Below are 12,553 nucleotides of genomic sequence, written 5' to 3'. Positions count from 1 at the left end.
TGTTTATTTATTATAATATAGTATATATAATATAGCATATATATTTTATACTGTACAAATATATATATATATTATATATTATATAATTATGTTAACCATTATATATTATATAGTATTAATATATAGCGTTATATTGTGTATATATATTATACATTATATATTTTATATTACATATTATATAACCTTATATTATTATATACTATTATACTATTATATCTATATATTAGATATATCACATATATTATAATAAACTCTGAACATCCTCCGCACGGTGTGGCAGACAGAAAAACCCACGGGCACGGTTTAGACACGCCGTTTTCCACGGAAACGCCCCGATCCCTGTACCCCCCAGCTCCCTTTGCGGCTCCCCCGCCCCGCCTCGGGCCCCACGTGGCGTCACGAGGGACACGCGTCGCGCGCGTGACGTCACGGCGCGGCACGGCGCGCGTCGATGACGTGGCGGAGCGAGCGACGGCGGGACCCGTAGCGGGGCCGCACATGGCGGCGCAGTCCGGCCCGCGGGAAGATGAACAAGGGCTGGCTGGAGCTGGAGAGCGATCCCGGTGCGCGGGGGCGGCCCGGGGGGCGGCCGAGGGAGCTCTCGGGGGCGGGCCACGGCGGCCGGGGGGCTCTGAGGGGCGCGCGGGGAGGGGGACCCGGGCCGGGGGTGCGTGGGGGAGAGGCCAGCGGTGCACAGGTGGAATTTTGGGGGGTTGGGGTGCACGGGTGGAAGTTTGGGGCTTGTGGAGTGCACAGGTGGGAGTTTGGGTGGCTGGGAGGGTGGGATGCGGTTTTGGAGGGTGTGGGGTGCACAGGTGGAGCTCTGGGGGGCTGTGTGCGTGGGGAGGTGCCTGGGGAGGGTTATGGGGTGCAGGCCTGGAGTAGGAAAGTTGGGGGTTGTGGGAGGGTGTGGAATGGGAACAGAGGCTGAGAAGGGGTTGCAGGGAGGGCAGAGATGCCGAGGGGGTGCCTGGGGTGGAGGGTTGGGACGGCAGGGGAGGCTGTAGGGGCTGCGGGTCTGCAATGAAAGGGGACTGTGGAGGGTTACAGAGCCCATGGGGGGGTCAGGGAGAGGTTAAGGGGGTGCAGGGCAGGCTGGGTGTGGATGTGCAGGTGTTTGGAGGGCAGGGATGGGGTGGATGGGGCTGCAGGAGCACTTTGAAGGCTTAGAGTGGGGCCCGAGCTCAGGGGGCACCTGTACACAAGGTGTGGTGCCCCAGGCACTCTGTGTATATGTGGGGTGATAAACCTGGTGGTCTCTGTGGGAAGCATCTGCAACACCGTGAGGTGCAGCCAGAGGCATTCCCATTGTTTGCAAACACACCCTGGAGTATCACTGAAACACTGGCAGAGCGGGGTGTGTGGAGTGCCCTGTACTGCAGGAACAGCCCAAACTGGCAATTTCAGGGGACTGAGGACACCCTGGAGCACGGGGGGGATATGGGGTATGGAGCGTCCCCGTTGTGTGTGTCACACCCTGCCATGGCTGTGCAGGGTCACACCCTCTCCCCCTGGGAGTCCAGGAAAGGTAGGGTGCTGCAGAGCCCATAGTGGGGCTGAAGGATCACAGGCATCTCCTTCCTGTGTTGGAGAAGGTGGATTCCATGATGGAGTCCTGAAATTGTTTCACAGGTTGGGATTTGGGGGGCAGAGCTGGTGTGGGCGGGGTCATTGTCTGAGTATTGTTTTAACACTGCTGAGTTGTTGCGGTGGGAGCTGTTCTGTGGGATGGGGTGGTGAGTTTTTGAGGCTGTGAGTGAGCAAATTGGACCTCTGGAATTACACTGGTCTCTTGTGCTCAGTGAAGGATTCTGTCTGTTCCCAGTCACGCTGGGCTTTGCTGCTCTTTATCTTCTTTACTGGTGCTTGGGAACTGCTGAAATCATCCCCATCCACTCCATCTTCACCACAGCAAAGCTGAAGACAGGGCATGGTTTGGATTGTTATAGCTGGGAGGGAAGATTGTGCGTGAGAGATAACCTGTCTGTGCAGAGGAAGGTTTCCTTTGAGATGTGGCGATTTTGTTGTGAAGGTGGCAGCTAGGACAGCTGTTAGGAGTGACCAGTGTGCTGCTCTCAGCCTTCAGCACATCCCATGAGCTGCCCAGCCCTCACTATGGGGCTTGGAATTGGGATCTTTGGGTGCTTTTCTGGTCAGGAAGGGGTGGGAGATCCAGGTTTGGGTGGAGAGAGGAGCCTTGGAACATCCAAGCTGCTGGCATTTGCTGTGTGTGCTTGTGGACACCAGAACGTGTCCCAGGTGACCCAAATAATTTGATATGGGGTTTGGGTGTTCCAGGAGCGATGGCAGCAGCAGGACTGCTCATTTCAGGGACGCTGAGGTAACGCAGTTGGAGAGGAAGGGAGAGTTGGAAGGGACCAGGACAGCGCCGAGGTTTGATGTGATGGTGTGGCATGGGGAGCAGGCTCTCTCTGGTTTGAAGCACATTATTTCTGCAACATATTTCTTCCCACTGACAATTTTGTAAGAAATGAGTTTTCTGCTAAGTTAAGGAAGACTTTTTGCTCCCAGAAGTTTTCTTCCTGTTTTAATAATTTTAGCTTTGGTGTGGAAGCTCCTTGGGCTCTTCACTTCTTAACTGAGCTACTTACTTCAGGGTCCTTAAATCTGTTGCTTACAGGGATGTTTCTCAGGATTTAATCCTTCTTATTGGTATTCCCTGGACTTCCTCTCAGGCTTTCAGCAGCCTTTATGTGGGAGCTAAAGAAGCAGATTTGTTATTCCAGTCTCGAGCTCGCTCGTTCCCTGTGCAGGGTGACTGCCTGGAAATCGGGCTGACTGCTTTGCTGTGCATCCTAGTGGCAGCTGCCGCTCAGTTGCTGATGTCTGATAATCCTTTGGTCTCCTTGCTATTGTCTCTGTATCCTTGGTTATGTCCTCCTGGACCAGGAATTTTGTAGTCACTGGAGACAGGCTCTTAGATTTGGTCCGCCAAGAAAGAGAGAGATGAAGATGAGCCTTTTGTCCCTCGGACTTCCCTGCAGCCCTGTTGCTGTGAGCTGCTGTCCTTTCACTGCCTGTCTTTCACTAACAAGAACAGAAATTATCTTCCTTTAAAATCTCCTGTGATCTATTCAGCCATTTTCCCCTCTGGTTTAAAGTGTGTGTGTTGTTCAGGTGCTTCCTGCTGCTGCTCATGGTGGGGATTTACTTCTTGGCCAGTCACCTGCAGTGGGTCAGGGTGCCCAAGGTGGGTCTGGCAGGAGAGGGCTGGTTCAGGTCCTCTTGAGGAAGAGGGCGATGAATTGGGATGGAGGGATGAAGGTAGTCAGAGCCAGGACTCAACATCCCTGCTGCTGGGACCATGTGGAACCTTCGGGGGATGGTGGCAGCTGGTTTCCTTCTGCCTTCTTCAGACAGAAGTAACCTGTTGGTTTTGTTCCTTTCCAGGTCTTTTCACACTCCTGGTGGAAGATTTTGGTGAGTCCAAGAAGCCTTTCTTTGAAGTCAGTTTTGTGCCTGACATTACCCCGTCCTTTCTGGTGGGCTTTACACCAGCTTCTGCCCTTTGTCTGCAGGGGTCAAGGGAGTGCAGGTTGAAGAGATTTATGATCTACAGAGCAAATGCCAAGGGTAAGTCAGAGGCCTCAGAGTGTGAGTTTTGTGAAGTGGAATGGTCTGTGGACCTGGGAACTCATCGCCAGGCCTTCAGAGGGGCTGTGTGAGCTCATCCGAGTTATAGAGGTCAGTGCTGTACGTGATGGGCTAGGAGGGCTTTGTCCGGTTTGGGGCAGGTGGGGGACATACTGATAGGAATTCATCTCTCTCTCCCCATGGAGAGATGCAGTGCCCACCAGTGTTCTTGCAGCATGGGATTTCTGCCTGTCCCAGTGCTGTGAAATGGCTTTGAGGCTGTTGCTTCTTAAAAGCCATTGCTGAACTCCTCCTGAGAATGAATACAAGGTGGGTGTAAAGAAGAGGTCATTTGGTGGTCAGGCACTCTTCTCCAGGTCAGTCAGTGTCCAGAGGGGAATTTCCCTTTTCTTTGTCTTCAGCCTCTTAAGACTTGTCAAACCTCAAAGTTTTCAAACTTGATTGTTGGCTGAGCCTGGAGCATCAGCACAGGAGGTGTCCTCAGTAATGTGGGCTGAGGGGATTGTGCCACGGGTGGTGCTTCTTCTTTTCCTCCCTGTCTTTGCTCTGCCTGTGGTTTGAAGCAGAAGGTTTGTGGTGCTGGGCAGGGCAGCCCCACTGCTGTGGCTGGTCCAAGATGCTGCAGCTGCTGACTTCTCTCCTCAGCCCTGTGTATGGGTTCATCTTCCTGTTCAAGTGGATTGAGGAGCGCAGGTCCCGCCGGAAGGTTTCCACGCTGGTGGATGAGACATCGGTGATCGATGATGACATCGTTAATAACATGTTCTTTGCTCACCAGGTGAGGGAAAAGGGTGTGGGGGGTGTCTGCTGTGACATCTTGGGGAAGCAGCGTCATACTGAGAGGCTGCACTGCTCTTGCTGGTCATGGGGCAGCACCTCTTTCCTGGGAGCGTCTTCCCTGAGCTCCAGGTTGGAGGGAATGCAGCGAGGGCTGTGGGAGGCTGTGGCCTGAGCTGTGAGCTCATGGGGCATGGTGTGACTCACTGAGACTGACCACCCTCCTTCCATCCAGAGCTGGGGCTGGGTCGCTGCTCTCACGAGTGGTTCTTGTCAGTACTTCTAAATTGATATCAGTGGTGAGGGATTGTTGAAGGGCTGCCTTGTTCCTGCTGGTTAAGCCTGTCCTTGTATCACCCTCCAGCTGATCCCCAATTCCTGTGCCACCCATGCCCTGCTGAGCGTCCTCCTGAACTGCAACAATGTTGACCTGGGACCCACGCTGAGCCGCATGAAGGATTTCACCAAAGGCTTTAGCCCTGAGGTAGGGGCGGGGTGGGCGTGGCTGGTGCGTGTGATTTGCCTCTCACTTCCCTCCTGGGATGATGCTCTAATGAGTAGGCTCCTTCTTTGCCCTCCGTTTCTGCACACTGAAGCAGAATTGCCTCTTCTCTCTCATTTCCTTGCCTTGCCTTGCTCAGAGCCTTGGTCCCTAGGCTGGGCACAGCTTTGAGCCTTCTGTTGTGTTCTTACTCTCTGTGTTCAGAAGTCCTCTCTCCTCCATTCAGACCTATTCTGAAGTTTGTGTTTCTCTCTAGCTGTAATTTCTTCAGTAGAAATTGTGTTCTCTTTCCATCTTGGGCTTTACCTGCAGCTCAGAAGAGCAGAGTATGTGCCTGGAAGCTGCTGTCCTGGTCCTGTGTGTGGATGGAGGGAGGGAGTGGGTGAAGCATTTTGTTTGTCTCCTGTCACTTGTCAGCTGTTCTCCTCTTGCTGTTGGCTGCAGAGCAAAGGCTATGCCATCGGCAACGCCCCGGAGCTGGCCAAGGCCCACAACAGCCATGCCAGGTGAGTGAGGGCTGTGTACCTCCAGGTCCCTCTCACTGGAGGAGCAGGCTCTCCACTGACCTCTCTTGCCCTCCCAGGCCAGAGCCGCGGCACCTGCCGGAGAAGCAGAACGGGATCAGCGCGGTGCGGACCATGGAGGCCTTTCACTTTGTCAGTTACGTCCCCATCAAGGGGCGGCTCTTCGAGCTGGACGGGCTGAAGGTCTATCCTATTGACCACGGTAAGATCCTGCCTGCCCCTCCTCATTGACAAAGGTGAACAGCACCCTGATGTTTCTAAATGTATTGCTTTTCATTGTCACTTAGTGTTAGCTGAAGTTGGTGGAGAATCATCCCAGATTTGTCGTGAGTTTCGATAGCTCATTTTGGAGCCTATGCGTGATGCTGGGAACTGTGCCTAGAAGGCAGTTATTTCTAAATATGTTGCATTGCTTTTTCAGCCTTGCCATTTTTCTCCCCACTTGCTCAGAGTCACAAGGTATTTCTGCAGCTCTGAAATAATGTGGAATCACAAGGACAGTTTCTCTTCCTCACTTTCTCCTTATGCCAAATAACCACTGTGTGTTGAGGCACCAGGTCCCAACACAGATCCCACCGAGCTGCCCAGGTTACTCCCTTCTTTTACAACTTGACTACTTAGTTCTGTCTTTCAGACACTTATTTATCCCTGCTAGGACTTAGTTTCTGTCTGCCAGGCCGTTTGGTAAGGTACCACTTCATGTACAGGCTGACACGTAGTCCTTCTGCCTCCTTGGCCCCTTGCTGACTTGCCCCCTTGTACGTAAGGGAGCCATGGGGTTGCCTGTGGTGGGGAAGGCAGGATCTGCTCTGTGAGTCTGAAGCAGGAGCCTTGGCCTTCTCTGCTAAGTCCAGCTATGTCTTGTTATCACAGGGCCATGGGCTGAGGATGAGGAATGGACAGACAAAGCCAGGAGAGTGATCATGGAGCGCATCGGCCTGGCCACTGCAGGGTAATCTGAGCTATGTGGGGCAGACACTAGCCCCCTACTGTTTTCCCCTGGGTTATTTCTGCTGTGGTCTCTGAGCAGCAAGCTGTGCGAGTAGGGGTGGAGAATGCTGCCTGTGTAGAGGTGCAAGTGCTCTGCCTCGTTGCCTCTGTTGCCTGCAGAGCACACAGAGAAGCTGCGTTCTGCAAATGGCTGCACAGTTAGCTGGAGTTAGGCCCCTGTTAGCTGGAGTCCATAGGAAAAAAGAATGGTGCTTCTGGCACTCAGATGGGCCTCTGGGATGCTTGGGCATGAGAGTGACTGAGCACTGGCACAGGTTGCCCAGAGATGATGTGGAGTCTCCATCCTTGGAGATATCCAAAAGCTGTCTGGTTGAGGTGCTGGTTACAAGCACTGGGTGATCCTGCTGGAGCAGATGACTTCCTCAGTTCGTTTTCCACCTTACCCAACCAGTGAGTGTGAGGGGTGTTTTGTGTGGTGGCTGAAGCAACCTTGCTCTGCTTCATCAGCCAGTGTGTGGTTTGACTTGGTTCTGGGGAGAAGGCTCAGGTGGCTTGGTGTTAGATGCCCGGGCAGGAGATGGAGGTGGGTCTGGCAGCCTGCTCCGCTGTGCTGGGGGAGAGGCTGTCACTGCTGGCCCATGGCTGAGCCCGCCATCCCTTCCCACAGGGAGCCCTACCACGACATCCGCTTCAACCTGATGGCCGTGGTGCCCGACCGCAGGATGAAGTACGAGTCCAAACTGCACATCCTGAAGATGAACCGCCAGACTGTGCTGGAGGCCTTGCAGCAGGTAGGACAGCCCATGCCCTGAGGGAGGGTGATCCTGGGGTGGGAATAGACTGTTTTTAGGGCATCTCCCTGTGCTGCAGGAGCCCTGATTTTTGGGGTTTTGTTTGGCTTTGGGAAATGTCTTGTGGGAAGAGGAGAAAAGCAGCCTTGCTGCGTGGCCTTTTGGTGCTCATGTGGGAGGTGGCTCACCCATGGCACCGTCAGTTGTGCACCTGGATATTCAGTGGTTGGCTCCCCCTCACAGGCTCTGGAGTGCGAGGGATGTGGTTTGGGTCAATCCGATCCAGCATTCACTTTCTGTCTGTCATTTGCCTTCAAGCTTATCCGAGTAACTCAGCCTGAGCTAATACAGACCCAGAAGTCTCAGGAGTGTCAGCCTCCCGAAGAGGCAAAGCCAGCCAGCAGCAAGACTGTGACTCCAGAGAACACCCAGCCGGGTAGGCCCCCATGCCAGTGGAGCTTCAGAGCGGGAGGCTTAAGCCTGGGGACACTGGTGGTAGCTGCAGATGGGGGTGATGGAGCATAAGAGCTCTTATGTGGGGTGGGCAAGGGGTGGCAAGAAGACAGGGAGTAGAAGGTGATAGTGCTGGTGATGAAAGGCTGTGCTGTGTTTGTGTGGCAGATGGCACCGATGAGCCCCCCAGCCAGGGCCACCCTGCAGCCACGCAGAGCCCGCCCAACAAAGCCAAACCTGGGCCAAAGACATCAGTGTGCGGCATCAACGGGGCACCTCCTGGGAACCCCAACCCCATCGTGCAGAGGCTGCCAGCCTTCCTGGATAACCACAACTACGCCAAATCCCCCATGCAGGTAGGCTGGAGCTCTGTGGGATTGTGGCTGTCTGCTGGCCTAAGCCTGGCCCAAGCCTGCCTGCCCTGGCAGTAACCCAGGCTGGAAGGAGAGAGAGTCAATAAAGACTGACCTGGTAAAGGATGTTAGTGTTAATGTTAACTGAGCGAGCAGGGGGAAGGGTCCCTGTCTCCTCTCAAAAGGGATGAGTCCCAGTGTTGGTCTGGACCAAGGACATGTCCACTGAGCTCTTCCTTCTGGCCCCACTACCGGCAGGCCTTCAGCAATAGTGTTTTGCAGGAGGAGGAAGACCTGGCAGCAGGAGTGGGTCGCAACCGAGTCCCAGTCCGACAGCACCAGCAGTACTCGGATGATGATGATGACTATGACGATGATGAGGAGGAGGAAGTTCGTAACACCAACTCAGCCATCAGGTGACGGCTTGAGCTGAGGGCAGGGGTCAGAGAGCTGACATTTGCAGAACTGCCAGCAGGGACTTCCAGATCTCTTTCCTGAGCGCCGATAGTTGTGTTATCCTCTTCACCTGCTACTTCACTGCTCGCTCACTGGATTTTGTGTAGCCCTTGTGTAGCTACAACCAACCCTGAATTTCAACTTTGGGGCTTTGAGGAACAGTTGCCAGTTCATCTCCTGGTGACAGTGTTGGTGTGCTCAGACTGTTCTCAGGCCAGGAAGGTGGGGTCATAGCAAGGGTGCTTTTAGGGCTTTGGAAGAAGAGCACACGGCACCCTGTAACCCCTGGCTGTGTAGGGGTCCTTGGGACTGAGGAGTCAGTGGTGGTGGTGTGCTGTCTGAGAAGCTGGTGGCCCTGGGGGTGACCTAGAAATGTTTCAGGCCTTGTTTCATCCCAGCAGGCAGCCTAGACTGCCGAGTGCAGAGCTGACAGTGGCTGTGCTGGGCCCCCACCTCCTTCTACCAGCTACTCACCTTCCCTGCTGTGTTCCTGGGCAGGTACAAGAGGAAAGGGCAAGTGAAGCAAGAGCACGTGGCAGGGGCCGCGGATGGCCAGCTCTCTGTCCTCCAGCCCAACACCATCAACGTCCTTGCTGAGAAGCTGAAGGAGTCTCAGAAGGATCTTTCCATTCCCCTGTCCATCAAGACGAGTGGTGGGGGTGCCGCTGTGGCCGTGGTCACCCACTCCCAGCCCTCTCCCACCCCCAGCAACGAGAGCACGGACACCGCCTCCGAGATTGGCAGCGCCTTCAACTCCCCACTGCGGTCCCCGATCCGCTCGGCCAACCCCACGCGCCCCTCCAGCCCCGTCACCTCCCACATCTCCAAGGTGCTCTTTGGGGAGGAGGACGGGCTGCTGCGCGTTGACTGCCTGCGCTACAACCGGGCTGTCAGGGACCTGGGGCCCATTGTCAGCTCTGGGCTGCTGCATCTCACCGAGGACGGCGTATTCTGCCCACTGGCTGCTGCAGGTAGGTGCCTGCCAGCCTTTGGGGGGTGGCATCTCCCCTGCAGTGACAGGAAGGTGTCCTTGGATTTCAGGAGTGGGTGCCAGTCCTTTGTGATGGCTCCTAACGCTTCCTTCCCCTCCGTGCAGATGGGGGGAAAGGCTCCCCCTCTTCCATCAAACCCGGTGAAGAGGTCCCGGTTGCGATCAAACTGGAGGAGAAGGAGGGCAGTGAGGCCAGTGACAGCAAAGAGAAGGTGGGACTTGGCAGGACCAGTGATCACCCTGGGGGGGAAAAGTATTCTCCCAAGGTGAGTTTTGTGCTGCGACAGCCCTGGGAGCGTGGAGCTCAGCCGGAGGCGCAGCGGCGCTGGCAGTGACCGAACCGCATGTGCACGCTGTCCCGCTCGCGTGTCGTCGCAGCCGTGCCTCGGGGCACAGGGCAGTGCAGGTTTTCCTCATCATCTTGGGGACCTTTGCCTCGGCAGTGGGCACAGCCCCTGTCTTTGCAGCTGAGATGTTCGGCCTGCTGCGCTCTCCTCCAGGCCAGGGGCTAGTGAGGCCCTGCATCCCCAAATCCCATCCTGTCTGTGCCCTCCAGCCCAGGACAGGACCAGGCTCAGGCAGCGCAAGTTTACCAGGGGAGGAATGCTGGCTAGAAACTGCTACTCAAAAGGGAAGTGTTTGGATTTTGGTTTTGAGGGGAAGCAGGCCCTAGGGTGTTTCTCAGCCCTTCCCCCTGTATCAGAACCAGGTACAATGGGGCTGAGGCAGAACCCAGCTTCCCTTGGGCGTGCTGTAGTGAATTCCCTACAATGGACTGATCTCCTTCTTTGTTTTCCCCTGGCGAGTGTTCTTTCTTTGATGAATCCTCCCGTGCAGAGAGAGCACCTGCCAGCTCATTCTGCTGGCTCCTGGGCTGTAGTTGGGTCTGTGCTCACATTTTGTCTGCTTGGTACTGGTAGGAGCTGCTGGCGCTGCTGAAGTGTGTGGAGGCAGAGATTGCAAACTACGAGGCCTGCCTGAAGGAGGAGGTGGAGAAGAGGAAGAAATTCAAGGTGTGTTGATGGCTTGTTTGTTTTGCTGATTTTGCTGGCATCTGAACTTGGATGGAGACAGTCCCAGTTGTGCACTGGCCCAAGCTAGGCTGAGAAGTGGGTCCTTTCCTGCTCTGGTCTCCTTGGCCTGGGGCCTGGGCCAGGCAAGCCAGTTCTTTGCCCTATTAGGCTTGAACTCTCCTTTCTCCCTGCCACTCACTTGTGGATTTGTCTCTTTGTAGATTGATGACCAGAGGAGAACCCACAACTATGATGAGTTCATCTGTACCTTCATCTCCATGCTGGCCCAGGAAGGTGAGCTGTGCTGTGCAGCTGAGGGGATGAGGAGTGGGGTTTGGGTTCAGCTGGGGGAGCAGCAGCTCAGAGCCTGGGAAGCTCACCCTGCCTGGTTCCCTGTTTCTGCCGTGCCTGGGGAACACAGGGTAGCGCTCACTCCAGGGAGCCAGGTCTCCACTGTGTCTCGATTCATAGTCTCAGGAGGTGCCCACTGATGGGTTTTGAGTGAGTGAGGGAGGTAATTCCAGCCCTCCAGGCCCATGTCTGTGTGCTGTCCCTGCAGGCATGCTGGCCAGCCTCGTGGAGCAGAACATCTCGGTGCGCAGGCGGCAGGGAGTCAGCATCGGCCGCCTGCACAAGCAGAGGAAGCCGGACCGCCGGAAACGCTCCCGCCCGTACAAAGCCAAGCGCCAGTAGCCGGGGAGCCAGGACTGTGAGAAACAGCAGCTGGGGCTTTGTGCCTTTGGGCAATGACACTTGGATCTATGTTACCCTTTGCCCAAGGAAGAGGGACCACAGAGACAAACCCTCAGCAGAGGTGGAACCTGGGGACAAATGGAAATCGGGTTTTCCTCTGTGCCTGAGTCGTGTAGGGCATGACTATGCCTCAAGGAGTCCCTGCAGCAGAAGGCAATCCAGAGTGCCCCAGCTGCCTGACCATGCCATGGCAGTGCCCAGACACTGCAGGGCTATGTCTCAGTGCTGTGGCTGAGGACTGTGAGGGGAAGGAAAGAGCCCACCCAGCTGGTGGTGGGTCTGGTGGTGTGGGAATGCCCATGTGGGGCTGTGCTGGCCGCAGCTGGCTGTGGCTTGTGTTCTCCTGCATCCAGGCCTTCAGCTCTGTGCTTCCCTGGGCCGATCATGTCTGTGTTTTCTATCCTTGTCCCTCCCTTCCCCAAACTTGTTTTTGGTCCTAATCTAGGCTTTGGCCATTCTGAGCAAGGTGGCTCTGGGACATAGCCCCTTCTGCCCCCACCCCACACTGCACTGTCCCAGTGCCCAGTGCTGCCCGGGCTCCTGGGGATGGTGACAATCCCCAGTGTAGCTTTTCCCTGGTGGGCCGTGGCAGGTCTTTTGCTGGGTGAGGGTAGGTGGGCTTGTCCCTGGAGTTGGGCCTTGTGCCCAGCCCTCTGCGGTGGTGCTGGGGGTGGCCCATGGCTCTGCTGCCATGGCTGCTCCGCTTGGGACCAGCCCCATGGCCCTGGCAGTGCCTGTGGGTCATGGGGGATTGTTCCAGTCCCTAGAGAAACTTCATGAATTATGTATGAACAGACCATGTTCTTAGGGTGGCCTGGTGCTGCTGGCTACAGCACCAGGGTGGGTGCTGGATGTGGCTCAGTGAAGCCTCTCAGCATGGGGAGAGGTGGCTGGTTGCTGCAGTGGTGGAGGTGGGATGGGGACAGCAGTGGAGGGAGCCCCCAGCGCCTCCTACCCAAGAGCCTGGCTAGATGCTAACCAGAGCTTGCTGGTGCAGCCTAGCTGCCTCTTTCCCACTGCCTCCTGCCAGTGCTCTGCACATGCTCTCCTGCCTGATCCCCCAGCAGCCTGGCAGAAGTCTGAGGAATCAGAGGTGAGCACCACCCTCCAGAGATGTCCTGTGGTGGAGCTGCCACAGGGGAGGACTGAATTTTTTAATATGTGTACGGATCTTGACTATGAAATGAAACAGTTCTTTTGGTATTTGTCGAAGGAAAGAAAATCCTTCTGTCTCTTGCTGTGTCTAATATCAAGTGCTGTAAATAATGGATCTGTCTGAAGGAATAAAGCTATCCTGTAACAGCCAGCCAAAGGAGAGGCGTGTGAGGGAAGGGAGGGGTGTGTGTGCCTGGGAGCACCAAGTGCCAGCTCCAG

The 12,553-nt window shown here is 55.3% G+C and overlaps 1 protein-coding gene across 4 annotated transcripts; it reads left to right on the top strand.

Annotated features, from left to right (window-relative positions):
- Window positions 1–450: 450 nt before the first annotated feature.
- On the top strand, window positions 451–12,491 carry BAP1 (BRCA1 associated protein 1). 4 transcript variants are annotated; one of them, XM_027886200.1, is made up of 17 exons: window positions 451–563; window positions 3,412–3,441; window positions 3,540–3,594; window positions 4,261–4,393; window positions 4,757–4,876; window positions 5,339–5,400; window positions 5,478–5,620; window positions 6,292–6,370; window positions 7,037–7,160; window positions 7,479–7,596; window positions 7,782–7,969; window positions 8,249–8,382; window positions 8,921–9,393; window positions 9,519–9,625; window positions 10,334–10,426; window positions 10,648–10,720; window positions 10,986–12,491. In XM_027886200.1, exons 1-17 carry the CDS (start codon window positions 527–529, stop codon window positions 11,117–11,119), a joined length of 2,103 nt encoding a protein of 700 aa, XP_027742001.1. In that variant the 5' UTR covers window positions 451–526; the 3' UTR covers window positions 11,120–12,491. The 4 variants fall into 4 exon arrangements, with proteins under 4 accessions (XP_027742001.1, XP_027741999.1, XP_027742000.1 ...); XM_027886198.1 differs by having other exon boundaries at window positions 9,519–9,679; XM_027886199.1 differs by having other exon boundaries at window positions 9,513–9,625.
- Window positions 12,492–12,553: the final 62 nt, after the last annotated feature.

Source organism: Empidonax traillii, unplaced genomic scaffold (assembly GCF_003031625.1).
Source record: "Empidonax traillii isolate 1590-97213 ecotype Southwest subspecies unplaced genomic scaffold, ASM303162v1 scaffold182:size1009393, whole genome shotgun sequence".
NCBI classification, from domain to species: Eukaryota; Metazoa; Chordata; class Aves; order Passeriformes; family Tyrannidae; genus Empidonax; species Empidonax traillii.
The sequence above is the reverse complement of the archived record's forward strand: the minus strand, read 5'-3'. Positions and strand labels throughout refer to the sequence as shown.

What these genes read in the sequence shown, in the direction of transcription:
- BAP1 (XM_027886197.1), top strand. Translation starts at nt 527, where the DNA reads ATGAACAAGGGCTGGCTGGAGCTGGAGAGCGATCCCG. An exon ending in ACATGTTCTTTGCTCACCAG is followed by an intron (nt 4,394 to 4,756) that starts GTGAGGGAAAAG and finishes ATCACCCTCCAG; the next exon opens with CTGATCCCCAATTCCTGTGC. An exon ending in CTGCCCACTGGCTGCTGCAG is followed by an intron (nt 9,394 to 9,512) that starts GTAGGTGCCTGC and finishes TCCTTCCCCTCC; the next exon opens with GTGCAGATGGGGGGAAAGGC.